Genomic DNA, 27,852 nt, shown 5'->3' on the forward strand with positions numbered 1-27,852 from the left:
TAAAAAAAATTGTTAATTAATTTTTTAATTTGGTTAAGTCAATTGGACAAATCATTGGACTTTAGGAATTTTTCTCTCCACTCCAAAATTGAAATCACCTAACAATAGTCATTGGTTTTTTAGTACTCTTTTTCTCCCATCGCATTTAAGACGATGGTACCTTCCTTTTAATTTCATTGTCTAAAATAATAATCACGTCAATTTTTTAAGATTTCAAGATGTAACCCTCCATAAAAAAAAAGGAAAAAAAAAAAAAAATCTTAACGCACCATAATCGCGATCATTGGGATTATAACAAAATGACGTCGATTCATTCAATGGTCCACCGAAACGGCGTCATTTCTGTATGTTTTCGTGCCGCAAGCAATTCCCTGTGCGGCTCCTCACAGCTCACGGAAAGTTGGAAATTTCGATCAACCAGCGTCTGCCACTTTCGATTCTAGATCAATTTTTCAATCGAATTCGTGTGAATCCATCATTTCTCTGCGATCTAGGTCTTAATTTCTCGAGAATTTTCCATCAATTATCGAGAAAATAAAATCTCTACTGAGCAAGTTTTCAGACCACTGTAATCTTAACAGTCGCATTTCCCCGACTATATTCGTTCCTCTCAGATTTGATCCGTTGGTTAATGAGAAATCTGATGAGGGGAAAATAAAATTGAAAATTTCAGTCATGTGTTTTGCGCGCTGCTGTTACTTTCGATTAGAACGTTCTACTCGACAAAGCTGGTTAGTTGTATTAAGCTCCTTCGACTGAAAGTTTAATTTTCTGGAAATTTAAATTATTAAATTTTAATCATAAGTTATTTTTTAGCAACTAAATGATGCAAAGTTAAGGTTTTCTTTTGGATCTTACATTCTTAAAGCTTTGTTACCCTACAATTTTCTTTATTTTTATTTTTATTTTTGGTTACAGATCACTTCTTGATGCTGTTGGCACTTGTTTTTAAAATTTCTTTGTAATGCAGAGGTTGAATGTTAGTGCGAGTATAGTATTATTTGAAAACTAAATCTTTGATGAACGACGATGATATTCAAATCCAAGATAAAATGGGCAGCGGTCATTGGGCTCGTATTATCTTTATTCTCGCTTTTGGTGCACCTTCTGCTTGCAAAATTTTCCAATGTTAATATTGTACAGTACAGTGCAATGGCTGGTTTGAGTGAAGATTTTGCATCCAAGTTAGGGACAGGGGTAATCAAATTACTGTTTTCAATTGCATTTATTTATTCACTTTGAAAGTCATTTGATTTTTTTGGGGCCTCTTCTTCATTTATACAGACATTTATTTTTTGCAGGGTATAAGGTATAATAAGAAGTTATGGGGGGTTGTGAATTCCGCAGAGTCTTTGCAGCCGTATGCAAATACTCGAGGGAGCTACCCTGGTAATAATTTGCTCAAACTTTTTCTGTTTTATTTTTATTCCGACTGGGAGGTAATGGGGAATTGCATATTTTTACTATCATCAACTGGTATTTTTTTTTAGTTCAAAGCGACTCACTTCAATTTTTTGGGTTTGCTGGTTTCTAGTGCAATTTCTTCTTTGCCTCTATTGTTTTTGATCTCTGTGCATTCATTATTTACTAAAAATAAATCTTCTGAGCATATTCCATGTAGATATTGTATTTGTTAGTCTAAGATGTTATTAATTATGCATATAATCTGATATGACTTTAGAGTGTGAGTGTTATCAGTATTTTGGAATAATTTGAGGAGTAATTTTCCTGGGTATGCAGAATTTGGATAGGTTTATTAGGAATGGTGGTATCTTTCTAAAGATAAGTCTTTCTTCTCTTGGTTAGTGGTGGGAGAGGGCAGTTTGCAGTTGTTTAGATAGGTTTTAGTTTTGTAGTAAGTGGGAGGATGTAATCTTTCACAGAACCACAAGTTGTTTTGTCTAGATTGGTGTCTGATTATTTTCCTATTTTGTTAAAGTCGAGCAAGGTAAAGTGGGGCTATACAGCTTTTTTTGGTTTGAGAATATGTGACTTAATCATGATCCTTTTTACTTTTAGGTCAGGGATTCTTGGAGGGAGGATTTTGAGAGGAGGTGAGAAGGTTTTAGGTTCATGATATAACTAAATCTTCTTAAACTGATTTTGAAGAAATGGAATATTGAGATTTTTGCGGATTGTAGGACGAAGAATGCTAGAATTTTAGGTGGGCTTGATTATTTGGATAGAAAAGATGAAGGAGGGAGTCTTTTGGATATGAGGCAGCTAAGTGAGTTTCGTTTAAAAATGAGCTAGATGATTTTTAAGGAAGTGAGGAGTTGGAGGCACATGACAAATTTTAAGTGGGTTAGAGTGGGTGATTGTAGTTCAAAAAGTTTTACATAGGCTGGCTAAGGGTAAGATGAGATGGAACTAGATTAGGGAATTGGAGCTCAACTGCTCAAGTGGGGGTGTTAAAGCTATTTCAGATCCTTGTTTGATAGCGAATTAGATTGCACATTATTCCTTTTTTTCAAATCCACATGCTTTGGAGGATGGTTTTACTTGTAGGCTTATGCCTGAGGTCTGGATAGGAATCCTGTTTCTAGAGATTAAGTGACTTGGTTGGAAAGACCTTTTGAGGAAGATGAAGCGACACTATTGTGGTTGGGATGGAGAGGGATAAGGTTTCGAGTCCACATGGATTTAGCATGGCTTTCTTTTAGGATTGTTAGGATGCGATTAAGGTGGATTTGTTGAAGATATTTAATGAATTTGATCTGCATGGGGTTCTGGGTAAAGTGTTAGTTCTACTTTAACTACTTTGGTGCCTAAGAAGAGTGGTATATTATGGTTGCTGATTTTTGACTTATCAATTTAGTTATTGGTGCCTACAAGATTATTTCTAGGGTCATGCAATATGTTTAGATTTAGGATATATTATTTCTTAGGTTCAAAGTGCTTTTATCACGGGTAGGCAGACTGTGGATGCTATTTGCTAGCTAATGAGGTGATGAAGGATGTTTGCAGGAGGAAAGAGAATGGGATTATTTTTCAAATTGGATTTTGAAAAGGCTTATGATGTGGTTAGTTGGAACTTTTTAGCTAAGATCTTTGTTATAGAGGGGTTTGGCAAGATGTGGCAATCTTGAATTAGGGGTTTCTTGTCTAATGCATTCTTTTCTATAATTGTTAATGGAGAACCTAAGTGGTGTTTTATAGCTTCTGGGGGGTCTTACACAAGGGGATTCGTCTTCTCCATTTTTTTTTCCCATGTTGTCACTGTTTTAAGTAGATTATTAGATAGTGGTTAGGAGCGTGAAGACTTCTAGCAGTATTCACAAAGTTTTAACTAAGGTTTTGTCAAGAAGAATTTGGGACGTGTTGTGGGATAGAGTATTGATGGACGAATTTGCTCTTGTTAAAATATAGACAAATCTTAGAGAAAGTTTTGATAGCTAATGAGATGGTAAGGATGTAAGGAGGAGGGGCAAGAAGGACATGATTTCTAAATTGGATTTTGAGAACCCTATGACATTGTTAATTGGGATTCCCTTGGTAAAGTGTTGCAAAGGAAGAGTTTTGGGACATTTTGGCATCATTGTATGAGAGGGTGCTTTAGGTTTGGTAATATGTTGATGATTGTTAATGGTCAGCCCAAGGATTGTCTTAGGGTTTCTCAAGGGTTAATAGAAGGGGATTCATTGTCACCTTTTTAGTTTACTTTGGTGGTGGATGGTTTGAGTAGGCCAGTTCTTTGTGCTCGTGATCTTGGGATGATTCTTGTGAGTGGGAGGGAGGATGTGGAGGTGTCTCGTCTTTAGTTCACGAATGATATTATTTTTTCCTTAGAGAATAGTGTTGAGAAATTCTGTGAGGTCCATACTTTGTTAAGTATTTTTGAGAAGATAAATTTGTCTTGAAGTGGTGTAGTGGGTATCAATTCAAGAAGAAGGGATGTAGAGGGTTTCTGGGCTTTAGTTGGTTGTGACTCTTTGGCTTGGCCTTTGGGGGGATGTTTGGTTTGTGGCAAAAAAATATTCCCATGGAATGACATTTCTAGGAATCTCATTCCTGGGAATGGGATGCTTGCCTCATGGGAATATTTTTGTTTTGGTTCGCATGATAAAATTCCTAGAAATGTACCTAGGATTCTCATGTCAATGTTTGGTTCAACATGGGAGTCCTAGTAGTCATTTCAAAAGGATGACCATTGTATCCTTGACCCGTATGCAACCAATATATGAAGAATAATTATATTTTCAACACAAAACGAATGTGTACTTAATTAATCCATGTCGTGAAATTTTCAACAACTGTAAATTTTAAAAAATTTAACAGGAGAATAATCAATTAATAATTAAGGGCAATATAATGTCTAAATATTAACGATTTTATTAAATTGTAATGACACAAAAATAAATAGTTCTCATTTATTTTTGCATTGTGGGGTGGTGAGATTTTTGTGGAACAACCTGCTTTCCTGCTTTGGTGAGGTTGGATGGCATTGCAGATTGTTTATGAATTCATAGTGGTGCACTTTTGGGGTCTTGGAAGGAATAGAAAAGAGGAAAGTCTTTAGGAATTGTGCAGTCTTTCCTATTTTGTAGGCACTTTGGCTTGGAAAGGCCAGAATTTTTAGAGACCAGAAGACCCGCCTAGTTTGATTTGGGAGAAAGCTACGTTTTTGGCTTCCTTTTGAGCTCACTCTTTTGGGCTTCTTGAGGGTCTTTTGTTGTCTGATATCCATAGGGACTGAAAGACATAGTTCATGTAAATATTTTATGTATTCTTTTTTCCTTTTTTTTTTTTCCCCTGGAGGATGCTTTATCCTCTTTCTTTGTAATTGTATTTTTCTTACTTTAATGAAAATTTTATCATCTAAAAAAATATTACTTTTTATTTTATTAATAATGTGCTTTTTAAATATAATATAGAATGATAATACTACAATGTAGGGCATTTTTGTCCAACCTCCAAAATAGTGAGGGCAATTTGGTCCAAAATGCAGGATTCCTATGAAACTTACCCCATTGGGGAGGGTGGGAATAAGATTCCCATGTTTCATGGGAATCCTCCTTTCGAAGAATGTGAACATTCCCACCATGTTAGATCCCCATACTATCAATTGTTGGAATTAGATGCCATGGGCATCACATTCTTGGAAATCTTGAAAGATGCTACAAACCAAACGCCCCCTTATCATATCTTAGTATTTGGGGTAATACGCTGTTGGACGCTTTCTGCGATTCGGTGGTTGAGAGAGGAGATTAGAAGGCTGGAAGAGGGCTTATCTTTTGTTCACTTTCATTAGTGTTTCCATTTGTAATATTCCTTTTTATTTTTTAAATGGAGCAGATTTGATTGGGAACAACCTAATGATATATCCAATACCAATGATCTGTGCCTTGAATGCTTGCTAGATCTTTTCTGTAGAAAGCTATAGGCAACTATGAACGTGGTTTTCCCCAATTTAGGACCCCTACTAGTGTTGCTCAGACCTCGGAGAAAATTATCAGAAATTTTTTATGGTCTGGTTTTTGGGAGGATAAGAGGGATCACCTCGTTAGTTGGAAGGTGCTTAAGATACCTAAATCTTTGGGGGGGGGGGGGGTCAATGGGCTAGTGTAGCTTGACATTGTGGTCCCAAAAAACATCTCATTAATTGGAAAATAGTTATGGAGGTTTCCCTTAGAGTCTTAACTCATTACAGCATCAAGTTATTAAGATCAAGTATTGAATTCATTGGAACAGTGGGATACTAAAGTTGCGGCAACATTACCAATGCGAGCCCTTGGGAGTTTGTCTTTTCTTTCCCCTTACTCGTCTTAAGGTGGGTAATGGATTCTGTTCTGGGAGGATATTTTGGTGGGTGAGGTATCGTTGGAGCTGTTGGAGTTGCGTTGTTTAGACCATCTGTTGTTCATAATGCACCAATTTCAGCTTTCTAATTTTAAGAGTGGGGGCTCTTTGTCTTGGGGTTTCGTTTCTTCAGGAGTCTCAATGAAATTTAGGTCAATGAACTTCTTTTTTGGATGGGCTGGATTCTTTTTTTCCTACCTTGAAGGGGGATGCAACCTTTGGATTGGGGATTCTTCAGGGTCTTCCTCTTTAAAGTCTTTTCTCAATCATCTTAAAAAATCTTCAAACCTAGCCCTTTCATTTGACAAAGCTGTTTGGAAAGCAAAATCCCCTTTTAAGATCTGGGGTTTCATCTGGCCTTTTGTTCTGTATACAATTGACTCGCTACATTTTAGGAGACCTCAGAAATATCTCAGCCCAGATGTTTGTATGCTGTTCCATGAGGCAAACGAGACTACTATTCATCTTTTTCTTTGTTGCTGGGTGGCGAGGAATCAAGAGCTCTATGTTATTTTGTTATGATGAGGATTGGTTGGCTCTGCAGAATAAATATAATTGTTTGATGGTGAAACTTTGGGGTTTGGGGAAGAGTAAAAGAGGGAGGATGTTCTTGAATTTTGTAGTGTATGCTATTTTGTGGTTCCTTCGGTTCGAAAGGAATGCAAGAATTTTGTGGCTCTGCAGAATAAATATAATTGTTTGATGGTGAAATTTTGGGATTTTGGGAAGAGTAAAAGAGGGAGGATGTTCTTGAATTTTGTAGTGTATGCTATTTTGTGGATCCTTCGCTTCGAAAGGAATGCAAGAATATCAGAAGACTTCTCTTTGGGAGAAAGTCACTTTTTTTTTTTTGCTTCCTCTTGGGCATGTTCTTTTGGTGCCTCTTGGGGTGTGCCGCTGTCTGATCTTCAAAGAGACTGGAAAGCTGTACTTACGTAATTTTGTTTTTTACCTTTAATGGGTGATGTCTTATCCTCCTTTTCTTGTAACTATTTATTTATTTTAGTGGAATTGTTTTGTTATGTAAAAACAAAAATGGTTCTGGAATCTGCTTTTGGGAAGATATTTGGTGGGGGTAACACTGCATTGGTCATCTCTTTTCCTTGTCTTTATTGTTTAACCTTGGTGCATGATGATGTCATTTTTTTTTTTTTTTGGGATCTCTAGGGGTTTATAGTTTCTCTTGGGATTTCCATTTTTGTATATCTCTTTGTTGTTGTTGGAGGGTTTTCCTTCCAATATGAGGGATGGTTGGTGGAGGGTTAGATTCTAGGTTCTAGGTTACTTGGTGTCCAAAAACATTTCTTTTGTGGGGAAATGTTTATGGTGTTTTCCAAACCTAATTCTCTTTGGCATAAGCTTATTCATTGTAAATTTGGTCTATTACAAAATGGGTGGGATGCTAAATAGGAGTTAATATTTACTCATTTGAGTCATTGGAAGTTTGGGTCTCAGATGTATCATTATTTTCTTCTTAAAGTCCAGTATATAATGGGAAATTGGGAGAAAATTCGTTTTGGGAGGAACTTTGGGAGGAGAGATGCCTTTGGCTCTTGCTTATCCTTGGTTTTTGGGTCACTAGATCTTCACAATACCCTGATTTCTGCTTTCCTTTGTTTGCAAGAGGGTGTGCACTCTTGGGACTTCCATTCTAGGGGAAATCTTAATGAGGGAGAGAGTAATGAGTTGGTTCTTTTGACTAACTTGTTCAACTCTTTTCATGTTCATTTTGGAAATGATAAAAGGGTTCGAAGCTTAGATCCTTCTAGGGAATACTCTTGTAAGTCCTTTTTTTCCCTATCTGACTTGTGATCCTAATGCAGCCTCCTTTTCCTTGTACTCTTTGATTTGGAGAGCTAAAGTTCCCTTAAAATAATAGCTTTTATTTGGACTGCGATACTTGAGAAAATCAAGACCAATGATTTGCTTCAGCCCCCTCAAGTTCCATGAGATGATTTTACTTAACATTGTTTAACCATGCAAACCCGCTGCTACTTGCTTCCACCAAGTCTGTACAACCTCCTGATTTATCATAATTAACTGAACATTCCAGACATTTTAGCTCCCTGTTGGTGTCCAATTTCCTGTTGCTGCCCAAGGGTTTTTTGGAGTTGGGTTGTGACCCCTCCCTTCTCTCTCTCTCTCTCTCTCTCTCTCTCTCTTTTTCCTCAAACAATCTCAAAAGCCTATCTTTGAACCCCTGAAAAGATACCCCCAATAGTTTTGCTAACCAATTTCACCTTCTGTAACACCCTATCAGAGACTTGCTCCTTAAATTGTGTGCTCTAGGTATCAGAACCAAACAATGCCACGAAGTTGGTGTTGTCTTGCACATCTGCAGTGCTGTGGCTGTAATGTACAGCCTCAAAGAGAGGGGGGTGGGGGCTGGGATCAAGGGTAAATCAGTGACTGCAACCTGTGTGCTTTCTTTCTCAATATCTTGGGGCACCATGAGCTGAGGGGAAGGGTGGACCTGCAAGATGGTGTTCCAGATATCAGCCACCAACCCCGCAGTCTTGGCTGGTTCTTTGTGGAGAGTGAAGGAACTGAAGCATTGGCATTGGCTGGTGGAGAAGGTTCAAAAGCTGGCAGGCCAAAGAGAAGATACCCCTCATGAGGGAGCTGAACAACAAATCCAAAGAAGTGTAATAAGATCCTTTCTCAAGGATTGGAGAATGGAGATTGTTTGTTTATTGGAGACCAAAGTGGAAAACATGAATCTTATTTTAGTCAGAGGTCTTTGGGGATGTGAGACCTGCGGATGGGGTTACCTTGGTGCTGTAGGTAGTGCTGGAGGCATCCTTGTTATATGGAATCTCAATGTTTTGGAGTTGCTAGATCATTCCATCAACTCCTCTTTAGTCTCGTGTTTGTTCAAAAACCTAGATAATAGTTTTCTTTAGACTCTCACTAGGGTCTACCTCCCAGCTGAAGGACCCTCTTGACATCTTTTCCAAGCAGAGCTCTTGGAAATTAAAAGCCGTTGCATTGATAGATTCCTTATCTTTGCAGATTTAAACATTCACTATTCCAAAGCCACTAAGAGATTCCTTCCTATGTCCACATCAGATAACTTCCCTATTCTTATTGACATGGGAGGTGTCAAATGGGGACTCCTTATCCTTTTTTCAGTCTAATTAGGACACTCTCAAACAAGACCTTATTGACACTTTTGAGGACTTCTTTAGATTAGGTAGATTTGTGCACAACATTAATGCCATGTTTCTTGCTCTGATTTGAAGAAATTTGGGGCTTTTAACATCAAGGATTTTCGTTCAATCAGCCCGGTGGGGAGTATGTTAAATATTCTTGCTGAAGTTCTTGCTAAAAGGATCAAAAGAGCCATTTCGGAAGTTATCGAGCATCACCAACATGCCTTTGTGGTTGAAGATAGATCATGGATGCAACACTCATAGCTAATGAGGTGGAGGATGTCTATCACAAAGAAAAGAGAAGCAATGTGGTGTGTAAGCTAGATATGGAGAAAGCTTTTGATCATGTCAATTGGAACTTTCTACTTTATTTTCTTAGAAAGATGGGTTTTGGGGTGCGATGGTGGAGTTGGATCGCCCATTGCATGAGTACTTCAAGCTTCTTAGAGCTCAGAAATGGGTGTCTTTCTGACTTCTTTGGCTTCTATAGAGGTCTGAGATGAGGGGATTGTTTGTCTCCCTTCTTATGCATTGTGGTGACGGAAGTGCTGAGCCTTATGTTGTGAAAAGCCATTGATAGAGGACTTCTTAAAGGCCTTGAGTCGGTTGAAATGAAATATCTTTGGAGGTCTATCACCTTTTATTCATGGATGACACCATCATTTTCCATGAGATAACTCCATACACATTCAAAATTTGCGTTGCATTTTGGTAGTGTTTAAGGCTGTTTTAGGTTTGAAAGTCAATGTTGGAAAAAGCGAAATTCCAATCAGCGACGGTTTAGGAAGATCTCTCCTTGTAGATCTCTTGGGGTGCAAATTAGGATCCTTCCCTATCAACTACCTCGAGTTACCTCTTGGAGTTAAATTTAAAGATATAGGACTATGGGGACCCCATCGTTGAGAAGTTTGAGAAAAGGCTAGCAGGATGGACGAGGAATTTTATGATAGAAGGAGCGAGACTCACTCTTATTAAAAGCAACTTGACAAACCTTCTAGTTTACTTCATGTCACTGCTCCCACTCTCGATTTTTGTTGCTAAAAGATTAGAAGGGATTCGAAGGATGTTCCTTTAGCGGAACTTGGGGTCCACCTCGTCAAATGGGGCTTGGTGAAATAGCCTATCAACTTAGGAGGCTTGTGTTTAAATTCCCTTCACATCTTCAATAAAGCCCTTTTTGGAAAATTGTTTTGGAGATTCATGACTGAGAAGGATTGCCTTCGGCAGAAAATTGTTGCAACGAAATATGGGCTTGAGCATGGGTGGATCTTTGGGCTGGTAGAGGACCACACGGCGCAGGGGTGTGGAAATACATTAGGAAATGCTGGAATGACTTTTTCTCCTTTATTAGATTTCTGGTGGGGGATAAGACAACATTTACTTTTGGCATGATGTGTAGAGTTATCGGAGGCTCTTAGTGTTTCATTTCCACCCATAACATTGCTTGTATAAATATGCTTGCATTAGTCAGCACCTTCAAACAGTTTTTTTTTTTTTTTTTCGCAATATCTTCTTTCATAGAAATGTGGAAGATTGGAACTTCACCAACTCACTAATTTCTACAGTCATCTTTACAAGATCCTGCCTCAAAACACTCATGACCTTCTCATTTGGCCCTTGGACAAGGAGGTTGTCTTCATTGTCAGATCCTTTTATAGTAAAATTTTTATTCTGGAATCAAACAACATTCACTCCCTTGACCTCAATTATGGAAGACAGCTGCCCCTGATAAGGTTGCCTTTTTTACCTGGGAAGTAACTCATGGTAAGATCTTGACCCTGGACAACTTGTAGAGAAGGGGGTTCTCAATAGATGCGGCATGTGCATGGCCGAGGCTGAATTAGTAGACCATATCCTTCTCCATTGCCCCTAAACTAGAAATCTTTGGAATGTGGCTTTGACTCTTATTGGTCAACGGTGGGTTACTGCTAGATCTGTTGGAGGGGTGCTTTGGGCCTAGAGAGGGATTTGGGCAACAAAGGAAAAGAGGAAGGCTTTGTCCCTCATTTCTTTCGCATTTTTTTGTTGTGTAAGGAAAGAGAAAAACAGAAGAGTCTTAAAAAATTTAATCTCGATGCTTCAGCTCAGCAAAGAGCAATGGTTTATTGCAGTTACTAGTTGGCATAGTGGACTTGTAGCAAACGAGTTTGATGTAATTTTTGATTTTTGTGATACCCTCTAGAGTGGTTGATTTCTTGTACTTCGATTCAGCGTCCCTTTGATGCCCTTTTAATATATACTTTTTTTTTACTGATAAAGAAAATACCAATCCTTTGCTTCTGAAGAAAGACCTAATAAGGCCTTGAAACTTGGTATTTGTGTCCTTTTTTGAGTGGGGAGACATGCTCAGGTTTGTTTCTTCATTGCCCTTTCACTTTGGCTCTTCGAAATAATTTATTGGTGAAAATTGGGTTTGCCCCTTCACATTGAACGATTTTTTGTACTATTATCTTTAGAGAATTTTGGCGAAGGCCAGGGTAGGAAAGCTTTGCGGAGGATTTGGCAAAGGCAAGGATAGAAAATCTTTGTGGAGGTTTGTTGTTATGGCTATTATTTGGTCTATTTGGTTGGAGAGAAATGCTAGAATCTTCAAAGGCTACTACTAACAATTTGCTGTGGAGTAGGGTAGTTTTTCTGGTGTCACTGTGGGTGTCAGGAAGTGGTTTCTTTTGACATGTTTCTTTGGAAGAATTACAATGGGATTGGTTAGCTTTGCTTCATTGAGTTGTTTTCTGTTTTTTTGTGATCATGTAGCTGGTTTCTTCTTGTAAAAGGAGGATTTCTTATCGTCATTTTTACCCCTCTTTTTCCTCTATTTGTTATATATTCTCTTGTCTTCTAATAGAATTCTTTGTTTATAAAAAAAATAAAAAATAAAAATAAGAAGAGCTAATATGTTTGCTCCTTCAAAATATTTGGAAGAACAAAATTCCTTATAAAATTAAGGCTTTTATTTAGGGGGCGTTTGTTTGATCTGAATGACCTTTGAGTAGGGAGTATGTCTGAATTGGTTCCACTAAATAAATGAACCACTTGGACATCATTTTCTTTGGTGGTATCTTTGAATTTCGTGAGACTTGATTGACCGAATCACATGTTGAAACAAGTTTGGTTGGGTGAATGGAAAATTGAGAGCTCTCTTTTTGAATTTTATCCTTTATAAAAATGAAAATGACAAAAAACCCAACACCCGAGTTGTTAGTATTAAAATAATAAATTTTATTTTTGTCTAACAAGGAAATTATATTGTTTTTATTTATGATTATTCATTAAATATATGACAAGAAATATCATTTATATTAAGTTAAAAATTTTAATTTATGTAATTTCCTGTTAATTTTATCAAATATTTATGCTTTTAAGAGTTAGGAAAGCTGAAACTGAAAAACAACACACATTTAGATATTAGATACCAAACAACTAAAATAATTCAGTATTTAGATTTAATGACCGGTTCAAATACAATTATGAACTAGTTCACAAAATCAAATTTGAGTTCAATGTTCAGCACTTTTAACATTTAATTTTATCAAATGCCCCCTGGAGCTTGTTGTTGTTGATAAATTTAACACCAAAAACAATTTGCTTTAGAGTAGGAAGCCTTTGAGAGCATTATCTCCATATGTGTGTTCTCTATGTTTTGATAGTGTAGAGACGGTTCTTCATCTCTCTCTTTCTCTCTGCGTTGCTTGGAAAATTAGGAATGCATTTTTTGGTTTATTTGGAGAGAACTAGTTTTGTCCGGAGTGGGGAGACTTGCTCACATTTGTTTCTTTATTGCTCCACTTTTGCGCACCCCCATCCCCCCCTCCCTTCATTGAAGCCTTTTTGTACTATTATAGTTGGGTGTTTGGCAAGGGAAAGGGAAAGGATTGGAAATCTTTGTGTTGGTTCATTGTTATGGCTGTTGTATAGTGTTTTTGGTTGGAGAGGAATACTAAGGCCTTCAAAGGTGTGGCTACTACTAACAATTTGACTTGGAGTTGAGTGGTTTATCTTGCGTTAAGTTGTTTCTTTTCGACATGTTTCTCTAGAAGATTGACGGCAGGATTGTTTGGTCATGCTTCATTGAATTTTTTTTGTTTTGAGGGATCTTATAGCTGTTCTTTTGTGTGTGTTAAAGGATGGTTTCTTATTCTCCTTGTTTTATTTTTCTCTTTTTCGTTGTATATTCTTTTCTATTCTAATACAGTTCTTTGTTTATCAAAAAATCTCTTCATTCACTAACTTTTTGGCCTTTTACGCGCTCTTTATATTTCTTTTATGTTTATCCATGCAGCAAATAAAGTGAGACAGTTTATTGGAGGAATAGTTGAGTACAAAACCTTGTTTTTGTATGAATCTATTTAGTGAGAATATTTTGGCCTACTAATAGATTTAACTTTTATTCTTCCATGTTTTCCTCAGAAAAATAATCATTATATATCTTTAGGTATTTTTTTGCTCCTAATTTTCATTTCAACCTGTTATGTCTTCATTCATTTGTTGCCTCTTTGTTGAGCTTTCAAGAATTTCTTGCAGCAATTATGCATCTCTAATGTCATGGATTTTATTCTTTTTTTATTTTTTTATTTTTTATTTTTTATTTTTTATTTTATTGCTTGCAGGTCCAAATGAGCAAAGCAATGGTTTCATTTATGCTAAAATTTTTGGTGGGTTTGCCAACATAAGATCGTCGGTAAGATATTCTGAACATTGAAATTTTATCATTTTTAAAATTTCTAATGGGGTGTTCATGACATTTTTGTTAATTTTCTAGATATGTGATCTTGTCACCATATCCAGGCTTTTAAATGCTACTCTTGTCATTCCAGAGATTCAAGAAAGTATTCGGTCAAAAGGCATCAGGTAGTTCCTTCTAGCTTTTGTATTCTGTTGTTAGAATATGTGTTCTCTATATTGTCTCTCCATGGCTCTTACTCTTACTAATATTTGCAGTTCTAAATTCAAGAGTTTTTCCTATCTCTACAATGAGGAGCAGTTCATAGCGTCACTCACAAATGATGTAATAATTGTTAAGAGCCTGCCCGAAAAATTTAAGGTGGCAAGGAAAAGGAACGAATTTCCTACTTTCAGGCCAAAAAATTCAGCTTCTCCGAGTTTTTATATTGAAAAAGTCTTGCCTACCCTGAAAAGGGCAAAGGTTATTGGACTGCTTCTGTCTGATGGAGGATGCCTGCAGGTAGTTCAATATTCTTAAATTAGTAGTATTCTGTCCTATGCTTCCAATAAAGATATTAGGTTGGGCTTAGCTCTTTACAAAAATTCTCTACTCATTTCTACCTAGAAGAGATTCATGAGGATTAATTCTCCATAGAATATATATGAGTTTGGATTATTTACACCATATCTAAAAAGTGCTGACACTGAAACATAAAACAAACACGGTGATATGGATACAAATGCATGGAAAATTTTAAAAAAAACCAAGGGTATGACATGACGGGGATATGCCAATTAATTAATTCTTAAAAAATAATATGTAGGCATATTTAGTGCTGTTTTTTTCCCCTTTTGCATGTAAACTATTCCTGTAAAATAAATTTCTGATGAATTATAGGCATTTATTAATGCATTACCTGCAAAAATACAAAAGATGTGTTGCACCGTCTCAGGAAGTGCAAGGGCTGTGTTCAATTCCAAAATTCAATTGATTAATTTAATTTCTGATAGATGTCAGAGAAGTGCAGCTGTGTTGGGTTTGGGAGTGTCGGTGCCTCTTAGTACCACACACCAAATGCCTGTTTTGGACAGCTTTCTATTAATAGTACTTTCATAGTGGAAAATTAGTTTTAGGCTAGCCTTTGACTACTTAGTTAATAAGGCACTATTGATTTTGACAACCCTAAAATCACTTCTTGGGGATGGTTATTGAAGCTTCCTTCAAAACTGATTTTAGATCAATGATTGCTTCCCAACCAATTTGTTGCATGTTAACATTTATATACTATGAATCAGTTGTATTATGAAACTGTCCCAAACTCACCTGAGTATATTTTTATAATGACCAAGCCCATTGAAACTTGCCAGTTGGCATGGTGTGCTGATACACACAAGGCCATGAAGAAAGAAATTGATTTCTACAATTACGCAGTGCTGATTGGTTGATTTTGTGGATTATGGTTACATTTTGGAATTTGGATTAAGTTTAGGGTCTTAAAGTTTTCTCATACTAGGTTATTATGAAAGTTTTTTTGATAGTTATTGGATTCATCATTTCTTAAAAATCCTGTATTTTGAAAAACAATTAAGCTGCAAGTATACTCTTAATCTAATTTGTTGTCTTTTCAGTCAATTCTTCCACCTAGCATGTCCGAGTATCAGAGACTTAGGTGCCGGGTTGCTTTCCATGCACTCCATTTTCGCCCTGAAATTCAGGTTCTTGGGCGCCGGATTGTGGAGAGGTATAAATCTCCCAATTGCTTTTCTACTGGAATTTTAACTAGCAGTGAGATTCAGGGTAATACAATGAGCGATCTAAATACTTTTGTTGGCCTGTGTTTTTACTAGTGAAACTAAGAAAATGAGTGTTGTTCATGCAAATGTTACTCAGATACTCACCAACTGGTCTGTATGTTAGCTTTTAATAAACTAGATCAACTGAAGACAGAAGAAATGAACTGTTTATTGTTATATTTTTTATGCTTGAGGGCCACTTGTTTGAAATTGATTAATCTGAGCTTTGTGCTTTTTGTCCATAGGTTACGAGGATGGGGACGGCCTTTTCTAGCTTTTCATCCTGGTTTAGTGAGAGACACCTTGGCATATCATGGTTGTGCAGAACTCTTTCAGGTTGAGCATTGAACCTTGAACGCCACGCCCCACCCCCCTCTGGCCCTTTCTCCTCAAATACACACACATGCTATTAATTCAGGGAATTAGGAAGTACTTTTCAATTCGTTTTTTTTCCTCATTATTCCTAAAAATCCCTCAGCATTTCAAGTTGTTATTTATTTACAAAATTTACAAATTATGGATACATGAGTAATTTAATAAAACATTTTGAATTTTAAAATTCAAACTGTTTTTATAATTTTCACAACATCTCCATTAACATCCCCAGTCTTTGTATAACTTTCACTCTTTCTCTGTAAAAGGGGTGCTATGGAGCACACATGCAGTGTGTGTGTCAAGATTCAATAATTAGTTTAGCCCATTTTTCTACTCAACTCTATGTTATTTACTTTTGTTTGAATTCTTTGCGGCGTCTGAATTTGAAATTTGGAAAATATTAGGTCCTGTAACTTGTGGAAAACTCTTATTCATTTATTTATTTATTTGTTCATTTAGCTTTTCATATAGTCACAAAATGCCACCTTGTTTGCAGTTTTTCAAAATTTTCCAAAACTTATATGGAAACTTGAATAATGTCAAAATGTTTGCCCAAGTGTTCCATACAAATGTTAGAGAACTTTGCAATATTGAAAAATAAGTTATTTCATAATTCATTGAAAACTAAAAATAAAAAATAGAAGTTGTTTTCCACTAGTGACATGACCTTAATCTTCTGGGCAAAATACATTGGCTTCCCTTGAGGTTTGGCAAAAAGATAATGACCTCCCTTGAGGTTCAAAGATTCAAAGGACCTCCCTTGAGGTTTCAAAAATTCCAGAGACCTGCCTTGAGGTTTGCCAAAAAGATACAAACCTCTCCTTGTATTTTGTAAAATGATTTGTTTTAGAGGAGGTCTATGTATTTTTGGAAAATCTCAGGGAAGGTCTGTGGCATTTTTGAAAGCATAGATGGATGTGTGGTATAATACTGAAAGATAAATTAAGGAATTAACATATTCGCGATAAACTAGGTGTAGCTCCCATAGAAGATGAGATAAGGGAGGGATGTCATAGATGGTTTGGGCATTTGCAACGTAGGCCACATAGTGCGTCAGTGAGGAAGAGCGAGTTAGTTACTGTGAGGGGTAGTAGAAGGGGTACGGGTAGACCTAAAATAACTTGGAATGAAATAGTGAATAAGGATTTAATAGCCCTAAATTTGTCAAAATAAATGGTCCATGATTGCATAAATTGGCAAAAAAGGATTCATATAGTCGACCCCACCTAGTGGGACTTAAGGCTTGGTTTTGCTGTTGTTGTTAGGGAAGGTCTTTGTCTTTTTGTCAAACCTCTAGGGAGGTGAGTTTCTTTTGCCCTAATCTTTTCCATTGATCTTTATGTAAATTTCATGTGTATTTCTATTCCAAACTTTGTTAGAGGGATTGAACTGGCGTATTCTTTCCTGTTTCTATGCATTTTTTGACTCCTGATTGGGCTTGTGTAGGATGTTCACACTGAACTCATACAATATCGAAGGGCACAGATGATCAAACAAGGTATTGTTAAAGAAGAACTAAATGTAGACTCACACATGCGTAAAGCAAATGGCTCGTGCCCCCTCATGCCTGAGGAGGTATGTCTTGCATTGAGCTTTCATTCTTCCGATTATGTTTATTTATATTTAATTGAGAGAAGGGTGCTGGTATATCACCCTTATAAGGCAATGGATTAACAAATTTGGAACAGTCCAATATCATGGTTTGTTTTTCAGTTGTGGCTGTTCTTGGAAATCATGAGAACTCCTAACTTTGCATGAAAACTGATCTGTTGCAGTTAGCTAGTTCATTATTGTAATCAATATTTACACTTCGTAAGTTGATTTTTTATGCTACAGGGGTTTGGTTTTGACTGTAAGCAGAATTACTGTATGTCATCTTATGAATTAGCTCATGTTCAGTCAAGCAGTTATTGTGCATACTTTTATTTGAACAAAGCACTCTTTTTATAAAGACATAAATTTTTATTCATCACTTTGAAATTTAAATTATGCGCAACTGAGTACAAGAATTTTATTTTTTATTTTTTATTTTTTAAAGAATTGGTATATAGTACCTTGACTTCCCAAGGTTCAGATTGTTGACACTGAGTATTTTTTTCTAGCTGTTCTGTTCCTTTGTGACAAGCACTTGCAAATTTTGATTGTTTGCACACTATGAAAATAGTTTGATGGCATCAGGAACTTCCCTTTCAATGGATACAGTGTGCATGTAAACTTTTTGGATCCCAGGTTGTTTTAATGCCTTCCTTTTGTCTTCTTCTGCTGCTTATACACTTGTAGTAGCAGTTATACTTTGCAACGGAGCAAGTCGTGGTTTCCTGTTGATTCCTAGCGGATTTTCTTAAACATAATGGGATCGTTGGTACGGTCCAAATTGCTTATTTTTGGGGTAGAATCAATTTCCACCCAATTCCATAACCAATTACCTCTATTTTATCTAATGTGGTTGAATTAATCTTTTAAAATATTCTGTATCATGCCATTTTTATCGGCTTGGTGAGTTTACCTTACCTCATTTTATCCCACGTGATTGTCTAAAACTCTAAAATATAAATGATAAACAGCTTCTTTTTGTAGATAAAAGGGAAGAAATATTGGAATAGAAGGATAATTAAAACACATCAGAGGACTAACTGTCCTCCTGAAGATCAGAAAACAGTGAATCATTAGATAAATTGATAAAAAAAAAAATGATTTAAAATAACAAAGCCCTCCGTTCTATTGCTTATCAATGGCTGTCCCAGGAAACAGACGAAAAGCAGAATGCCATAAAGAATCCCCCTAAAAAAAAAAGGTTCGCTGCACCAAATCTGATTCCAACACTCTTTCCTTAAAAATTCTAGTATTACGCTTCAATCAAATACAGCATGGCACTGAAAAACTAGCACATCTCGAAGCATTTTTGCTTCCTCACGGCCTTTAAATTCCTTGTATCTTTGAAGAAAAAAACCATCTAAAGGAGAAGGGCACACCCAACTCTCCCCAAACAAACCAAAATATCCTTCTTCAAATGCCCTTAGAAGAAGGACAATGCAAAATAAATGAGCACATTCATTTGTTGCTTTGAAAAAAAAAAAAAAAAAACAAATATCCTGAGACGAAGCCTTTGAAGGTCTTCTAACCTGAAGCCAATTGTTAGTATTGATCTTGTCAAGAGCAGCAAGACCAAATAAAGCCCTAATTTTTGACTGCGTCTTAGCTTTCCAGATTGAGGAATGTAAAGGAAAATGAGAACCATTAGAACTACAATTAAGATGCTCAAAAACAGATTTGCTATACGCCCATGGCCCAACTCCAATAATTTGGCCAGCTCTGCTGCCTCCCTCTTGCTCAAATTCCTCGTGAAGCTAAAATTCCAACAATAGCCTCCTCGAGGACCCAAATAAAGTATTGTAGCATTATGAAATGCCAAATAAGGCAAGGATGAGGATATGCTATACAAAAAGTTTCAGCGCCATTCCACATGACCCCCAAAAAATGAAAAATCTCACAACTGCCAATTGGGAACAGACCAAGAAAGAAAAAAAATGCAAAATCCTACAAGTAAACTCCTAGTGACTCCCATGAGCATTAATACTAACTTTGCCCTCCCATTCATTCTGTTGGATTCCAAAAATGCTTTTAGGAAGCTTATGCCACAGGGATTTAGCCATCCAGGCTCCAAAAATATGCACTGTATTCATTTATTGACCAAGGCTATTTTCTTGGAAACTAGGTTACCCAAACCTATACCATCATCACACTTTGTCTTAGAACCCCTATCTCAACTAACCAAATGGTTGCTTTTATCCTCACCAATCCTTGCGCACCAAATGTCTCATTAACTTTTTCTAATTTCTGAGCATCACTAACGAGGAGCTTGGAAGAGGCACAAGGTAAAGAAGAATAGATGTCGAAGATGCTTCAATCAAAGTAATATGCCCTCCCAAAGTAAGAAGCACCCTTGTCCAAACACAGAGTCCTGGATACCTTTTCCACTGAAGGATTCCTACAGGACACAGCTCTAGGACTACCGCCTAAAGGAAGACCTAAATAAGAAATGAGCTAACTATGAATAACCAAACTTGCTAATTGTAAAGATCCTAGTTCTAAATTAATGACTACTAAACCACACTTAGAAAAATAAACCTTTAACCCTGAAACTTCTTCAAACACCTGCAGAATAGTGAGCAAATTAACGTAATAACCTAACCTATTTGAAAAAAGCAAATAAATAGCATCATTGGCAAAGTGCAAAGGAAGAAGAATGATGAAGTCATGCTGAGAAGGGAAAGAAGTGGGGTGATCTTTCAGATATTGACAGTGAGTATGACAGGATTTTGTCTGTGGCAATGGTTTATTGTTGGATGAGTTCCATGGACATTTTGGTAATGTTTCTCACTCTTCTGAAGAACTTGGGGGTATTTCACATGTGCCTCCTCCTCTGAGGAAGGGGGTATTTATCTATTTTTGAGGAAGGGGGTTTGGGTAAAGACTTGGCAGTGAGTAGTCATTGTAGGGAGAGATCTCTGTGGAGGAGGTTAGTGCAAAGGATGTCGAAGCTCAAAATTTGTTGGATAAGATGGCCTGTACGGCTGATCCTGCAGGGAATGAAGTTTGCATGTATGGTGCTGAAACTAAAGCAAAGAAAGGACAGTGTGAATTAGTGAATCTGCATAGTTTTGTTGACAATGATGGGAAGGGTTTAAGGAGGAGTTTTCTTAATTAGAGTTTGTTAGGTTTTGTTCTGTTTTCTTTCTTTTTGTTTTCAGTTTTTTTTGTTCTTCTTGCTTTGAGGATCTCTCTTAGGTTGTATTTTCTCTTCTCTTTCTTATTAATTTATTTTGCTATCCGAAAAAAAGGGCATGCTGTAAATGAGAAATAATGACCTCTTTTGAACCCACCCTAAGTCCTTGAACCACACACATCTCCACACCATGATTAATCATCCTACTAAAATCTACTACATTAGTGATTATAAAAGGAGATACAGATCACCTTGAGGGACCCTTTTGAAGTGCTCAACCACAGTTTACACACACCATTAGCTATAACTGGAAAAACAAAAAATGAAAGATAACCACTTTTTCCAAGCCACCCTTCCCTCTTAGAATCCCAATCTAGACAACTCAACGCACCATGTTATATGTAGTTCTAAAATGCAACATGAGACAACCCCTTCCTGTGACTATGCTTCAAAATCAATTCCTCCACAACTTCAATAGGTACCAAAGCAGCACCCAATATCTGGCAACCCTCTATAAAGGCACTCTCATGACAATAATTTTTTTCATCCATAACTCAATCTATTTGTCAACACCTTATCTAAAGTCTCATATATTGTTGTCACCTGGCTAAAATCCCTCTCCTCAATGGATTCACCCTTCTTGGGCACCAAGGTAGTAAAGTTTGAATTAACACTCCTTTCCACAATCCCTTTATAAGAAACCGTTTATAACTCCAAAAGATCTTCCTTGATAATGCCCCAACAAATCTGAAGGAAACCCAAAATATAGCCACCTGGCTTTGTGCTTTCCATCTCAAAGTCCAACTTTCCTAACCTCCTCAACAGATCTCTCTAGCTAATCCGCCTTCTCCGCCAAAATGGAGGCCTATCAAGCCCTTCCATTATAGAGCTTTAATGAACACAAATCCTTAAAAAAAGAATCTCCTCAGTAATCAAGTCTGAATAATCAAGTTTGACTAACTAGTTTCATGTGATGCAATAAAATGTAACTTAAAACGATAACATATGTAGCAGGAATGGTGCACGTAGGATCAAGCAATACAACAACAACAACAACAACAAGCCTTAAGTCCCACTAGGTGAGGTTAGCTACATGATTCCTTTTCCACCAGTTCACCTGATCGAGAGCATTGCCCTCCTCTAGCTTAAGAGCTATTGGATCCTTCTTGACGACCTCATTCTAGGTTGTTTTAGGTCTATCCCTACCCCTTTTAAATGACAGAAGCAGCAACTCACTTCTCACAAATGTGCTGTTAGGCCTATTTTTTTCAAATGCCCAAACCATCTAAGCTACCCCTTCTGTATCTCATCTTCGACCAGTGTTATGTTTAGTTTATTGCGTATATATTCGTTCCTTAATTTATCTTTTAATGTTGAACCATTCATCCACCTTAATTTTTGCATTTTGGCAACTTCTGCTTTTTGTACATGTTCCTTAGTTGCCCAACATTTTAATCCATAAAGCATGGCTGACCTTATAGCCATCTTATAGAACTGTCCTTTTAATTTTAAGGGTATTCTATGATCATACAACATGTCTGACACATTTGTCCATTTTACGATGTATTACATCCTCTTCAATTCCCCCTTCCGCTTGCATAATAGATCCAAGATATCGAAAATCTACTAGTGCTATTAATTTCTTGATTATCAAGTTTAATCTCTCTTTAATAAATTGATTAAGGTTTCTAAATGTGATTTGAATGTCATCTTTGATAATCACATTGAGCATGACATTGATGATGCAGTAAAGTGTGCAGAACATGGCACAATTTGGTTAGTTGAAGCTTGAGTGACTGGCTAATATTTGATGGAATAATTTTTTAGAATGTTTTGTGATTAAATTGTTGGGTAGGTGAGTTTTCTGCTTCAAAAAATTAGTAGGCATTTTAAGAACTACTTTGAATTGCAAAAAAGGGGAAAAAAGAGGGAAAATTTATGCAAGGATTCTGGACTTGAAATTCTTAGAAACTGAAGAGCAATGCTACTCCAAATTAAAGAATACCTATGCATGAAAATAGAATTTGTGTGGTGGTTAATGTGATACAGCTCAGTCATTACTCTTGCCTATAAATACTTCTAGTCACTGAGGTCATCATCTTGAAGTAGAAGTATGGATCCATACTCTGTTACACATAACATTAGGTGTTGCTTAAGTATATTGTACTCGATGAAAGTCCTGGCAGGCAACACGGTGGCTCTAAACACCATAAATGCTATTTGGTCATATAAAAGAGAAAATATAAATGAAAAACTAAATTCTAAATTTAGTTCTGACAAAGTCATTAGCCTGCAAAATGTAAATTCAGGTTCTGACCAAAGTGGTGTCTTGTAAAGTTCTGATTTCTGAATACCTTTTCAAGTTTTGAATCAATGAACTGGATCTGGAACTAATCTGAACGATTGAAAAGTAAATAGGTTAGTCTGTTTGATATTTGGTCTTTTCCAATATCTGAATATGTATGATACCATTTAACCATTTAAAAATTGTGAGTTTATTTAATTATTTAAAAATATTAAAAAATGAAAAATGCACAAAATGTGGATATATTTTTCTGATAAATAAAATGTGTATTATATATCACAGAAAAATGGAAAAATATTTAAAATATAGAGGAAAAAAATTGCATCTTCTAAGTTATAGGAATATTTTCCATCTTACAGAATACGCAAAATCTGAAAAAAAAAAATTATGGATCTTAGAAAACATTTTGAATAAGATAAAACTATAGTAATATTTGCAGAAAAATATCAATATCACATAAAAATTAGGGAAAAATTGTGTCACCCTACCTGAACAATCCAAATCATCACTGAATAAAAACTAGAAAAAAATTCCAAATTAATTTTGGCCAATCCTCCAGAAAAATAAGCAAACAAAAAATCCCTAATCACAGGGAAAAAAGCTAGAAAAAATCTCAAACAAATTTTCAGTCAATCCTTCTGAAAAAAAAAAAAAAAAAAGGAACACAAAATTATTGATTTCCTTATTTTGTTTTCAGGAGAAAAACAACCAAAATTATTGACTGGGGTTTTGGTGATGGCTGCTGATCCAAATCTTCAAATAGCTGTCAAGATTGGAGAAGAACTTTGGAAGCCATGAACATGGACAAGGAGCAGGTTGTCGAAGGATAATCAGATGTGCAACCAAGCAAGACCGCTCTCTTAATTTTTGAAGTCCATTAAGTGAACTAGTGCTATTTAGAGCCTTTTTAGTGCAAACAAACTCCTCCCAAGTCATGATCCTGTTTGCATTCAAGAGTAAAAACCATAAATCCTCCATATGTGCGTGCACTGCAAACAACTTTGAAATGCCCCAAATGACTACCCACAGTGCATGCACTGTGCACTGTCCTCTATTCTTCATGTTACCTGTGGTAGCATCCCTGGGGTGGCCTGGTGGTGGGCATCGTCCACTGAGGCCTTGCTGGTCCCCTAGGTTGCTTGACTCATCCCGCTCCTGCAGCTCTAGCCTCCTTGTAAAAAAGAGGTGTACATTCCTTTCCACATTATGTGGTAACAAACAAGTAATGTATGCTCAGCCTGCAATCACCAATAACAGTGCACTGAAGTAGTAAATCAGTTGCAATCATATTAGCAGCATAGTGTTGGACTGTTTGTCCAATAATCTTTTGGGATAGTGGAATCTGACATCAACTGACATTTCTACTCTTAAAAATATGATGCTTAAAGTACTTGAAAAATAAATCTCAATAAAGTGTAGCAGATTTACTTTTTGTTGGACAAAGGTATAGTTACAAAGAGCTTGACGTTTATTTCCAAATATTATTTAGAAAATTAAATAATATATCTTATAGATACTAGTTTGAAAGGAAAAAAATGTGTTCACAGCTGTAACTAAATCTCAATCTAACTTCAGTTGACTTCAAACAAGAAAATGTTGAGAAGTATTAAGGTTCCCAGTTGTAACATTTTTAACAAGTGCATCAAACTATACATCCTCTTGGAGGAACATAAATTGGGCTGTAGCTTCACAGTTGAATGTAAATATTTGATTATGCTTTTGTGTACATTCTTACTCATCTTGTTGATGTGGAGAACTCTTATCAAATAAAATGTCTACTGCTCACCAGTGATGGCACCAGAAGCCTTAAGTAGATTTGTACTGGGACAATTTGTTTGGATGAAGGTATAAATAGATTTTCATTACGTGAAGTGGCTCTCATTAATTTCTTGTCAAAAGAATGGTATTTGGAATGCAATGTTGGTTCTGATATTGCTGAAGAACATGTATCATCTCTTTGATTTATAATATCAGCACGGTTAATTCAACTTCATACCTCCGCACCTATATCCATATATCCTGCTTAACTGATTGTTCCAGTCTTTGAGAATACAATTGCTCAGTAATTGTAGCTGGGGGTGTTGCAGGTTGGGATTCTCCTTCGAACATTGGGCTACCCACCTAAAACAATCATATACTTGGCTGGATCTGAAACATTTGGTGGTCAACGAATTCTGATTCCTCTACGTGCCATGTTTCCCAACTTAGTCGACCGTAGTACTTTATGCAGCAAGCCAGAGTTGTCTGATTTGACTGGACCAGAAACAACTCTTCCTCTAGATTTTTTTCAATCTCCTCCAGCCAAAAGTGAGGAACAACTTAAAGAAGAATGGAAGAAGGCTGGTCCTCGGCCTCGGCCTCTTCCTCCACCTCCAGGAAGACCTATATATCGGCATGAAAAAGAAGGCTGGTATGGTTGGATTACTGAGACTGACACTGAGCCAGGACCTTCACCCATGAATCTGAGAATGCAAGCACACAGGTTACTTTGGGATGCTCTTGATTACATTGTCTCAGTTGAAGCAGATGCATTCTTTCCAGGTTTTAATAATGATGGTAGTGGATGGCCAGATTTTTCAAACTTGGTCATGGGGCAGCGGCTCTATGGAATCGCTTCTTCTAGAACATATCGACCAGACAGGTAAATGGGAATGAATATGATAGCTGAGGTGATGGACTTTGAATTGGTTATGGGAGTGTTTGGATGTCCATAGACTTAAATAAGCCTATTTTGTTCTGGGTAGCAAATTGGCAATATGCACACATAAGTTCAAAATGGAACATATGTGAGAACATTTGTTGAAATCTTATAAATTTTTTTTTGAAAACACTAATCTAATTTCTTTGCAAGACAAAGTTGGGGAGCATTGTGTTCTTTAGTAGGTGGGTCAAACATTAAAGTTGAGATTGATGAAAGAAAGTGACACACTAATGCATTTGATGATGATAATGATAATGGTTATGATGATTATAATGATGAAGACATTGTTGATGATTTCAATGATATTGAGGAAGTGGTGCCTTCAATGATGACTTTAATGTTAAGGAGCTAGCTTGATATTTTGGCATTTGTTTGTTTTCTAAAACATCCTTTAGATTTAGGTGTTCTTGTTATATAGTTGGTTGTTGACAGATTGTGTTAGAAATTGCCTCAAGTTTTTACTGCATATTTATTCCTTATAAAATGGTTTAATCAAATTATGAATGCAAAAAGTTGAACCATGATGTCTTTGTTATACAAGGGCTCTACCAGTTGAGTTGGCTTTTCTTTCGGGTACATATCGCCTGAGTTACTTTAGTCGTGCTTTTCTCGCTTTTACTAAAGTTTCTAGGTTTATATTAGTGAAACTGATTAAAAATTAACATATAAATGTATTTTGATGTTCTATTTTACATGATGGAATGTTATATCCTCTTACCTAATTCTATGATTTGATCCCACTAACCTCCTTGGTCCTTGGGGTTCCTATGCGGATCTGATTTTAATAGCAGTGCAATTATTCAGAATTTCATTGAACCAATTTTGTTAGAATTGGTTATATTGCACCCAGAGATTTTGTTTTTTGTTTTTTGTATTTATCTTGATTAATTCATGTATTTCACTCTCACTTGAAGCTTGAACTTCTGCTCTTTCAATTCAACCTGTGATTTACTCTGGTACTCTTTTCTGTGGTCCTTCAAACAGGAAAATTCTTGCTGAACTTTTGAACCAGACCCGTGATAACATGTATCATCCAAAGGTTAATTGGACACTTACTGTTCGAGAGCATCTTAACAAAAGCTTGGGCAGGGATGGACTTATAAGGGAATCCCTCTTGTCAAAACCAATCTCGTTCCTTTCGCATCCTCTTCCTGAATGTTCTTGTCGGATTTCATCTGCAGAAGATCAAGTAAAGGGGGATGATGGCCGGTTTTTGTATGGAGGTGAGGACACGTGCCCTGAATGGATGCAACGTGATCTGGAAACTGTTTCATTGAGGTCAGCTGGGGCAGGAGTGGGTAAAGTTGATGAAACTGACTCGTCAGATTATGAAAATGCTATAGATGAACAGCAAGAATCTGATGACAGTAGTAGCAAAGCTGCTTTTCTATCATTGGATCAAGATGAGGAAATGGATCCTAATGACTAAAATTGGACATGCAAATGGTACAACTTTCATTTTTCATTTGGTAAGGCGGCATTTGTTATCCAGCAATTTCTTCCAGAGTGAAATTTTTTTCCTGGCTGGGGACAGATATGCTGCAGCATTTTTTGGGATTGTCCATTTTGGGGGAGAAGGATCTGGTTCCGCTGAATAATTCAGTGAGGCCTCCAAACTGGATATAGAAAATCATTTTTCTTGATTCCTTGAAATTTTCGAATGAAGATGGTCTAGTAGATCAATGCAGTTAGGACACTTTCCACCCTGCAGAAAAATGGCTGTCATCATGGGTGATACATGAAGCGTGGGGGTCGGCATCTCTTTTCATCTTTTGTCATCTTAAATCCGCCTACATAACTCTCTCTCTCATATATATATATATATACACACACACACACACGCACATATGAACAAGAATGCTTGTGGGCAGGTCCATCTATAGAAGGGCATAGCGATGGTTATTGTGGCTGTGGAAACTAATTATTTTATTTTTGCGACTTTGAAACAGCATCCCTCGTAAGAGTATCTTTTTGCTTTAGGAGAAATGTCCAATCTTTTTGCTTTAGGAGAAATGTCCATAGTTTGTAATTGCAATGATGAGATGAACTCGTTTTGATAATTCTATACCACCTGAGTTCAATCCCATGTTTTAGCCCCAACACGAAGAACTCAAAACAGTGCTTTACAGAATTTAGATTACACTTTAATTTTGTGTTTGTTCTCTTTTGTTTTTATTTGGTGGTTTTGTTTTTGGTTATATGGAGGGTTTAACTGCTGCACTTATAACTATTATTAGATCCTAGATTGTTTCAAACTACTGTTATACTTTCATGGCAGATTAGAGTTTTCAACCATTGCTAGAGAGGGCTGATGAGTGGTTGGAATGACATGTGAAAA

At 36.6% G+C, this 27,852-nt stretch overlaps 1 protein-coding gene across 1 annotated transcript; it reads left to right on the forward strand.

Moving 5' to 3' along the window:
- Positions 1-310: 310 nt before the first annotated feature.
- Positions 311-27,676, forward strand: LOC131166305 (protein EMBRYO SAC DEVELOPMENT ARREST 30). Its single transcript, XM_058124741.1, has 11 exons — positions 311-731; positions 971-1,197; positions 1,302-1,389; positions 13,559-13,629; positions 13,711-13,799; positions 13,890-14,133; positions 15,243-15,355; positions 15,653-15,743; positions 17,229-17,357; positions 24,901-25,454; positions 26,499-27,676. The coding sequence occupies exons 2-11, from the start codon at positions 1,030-1,032 to the stop codon at positions 26,941-26,943; spliced, it is 1,992 nt and encodes a 663-aa protein (XP_057980724.1). The 5' UTR covers positions 311-731; positions 971-1,029; the 3' UTR covers positions 26,944-27,676.
- The last annotated feature ends 176 nt before the right edge of the window (positions 27,677-27,852 follow it).

This window comes from Malania oleifera, chromosome 1 (genome assembly GCF_029873635.1).
Source record: "Malania oleifera isolate guangnan ecotype guangnan chromosome 1, ASM2987363v1, whole genome shotgun sequence".
Classification (NCBI taxonomy): Eukaryota; Viridiplantae; Streptophyta; class Magnoliopsida; order Santalales; family Ximeniaceae; genus Malania; species Malania oleifera.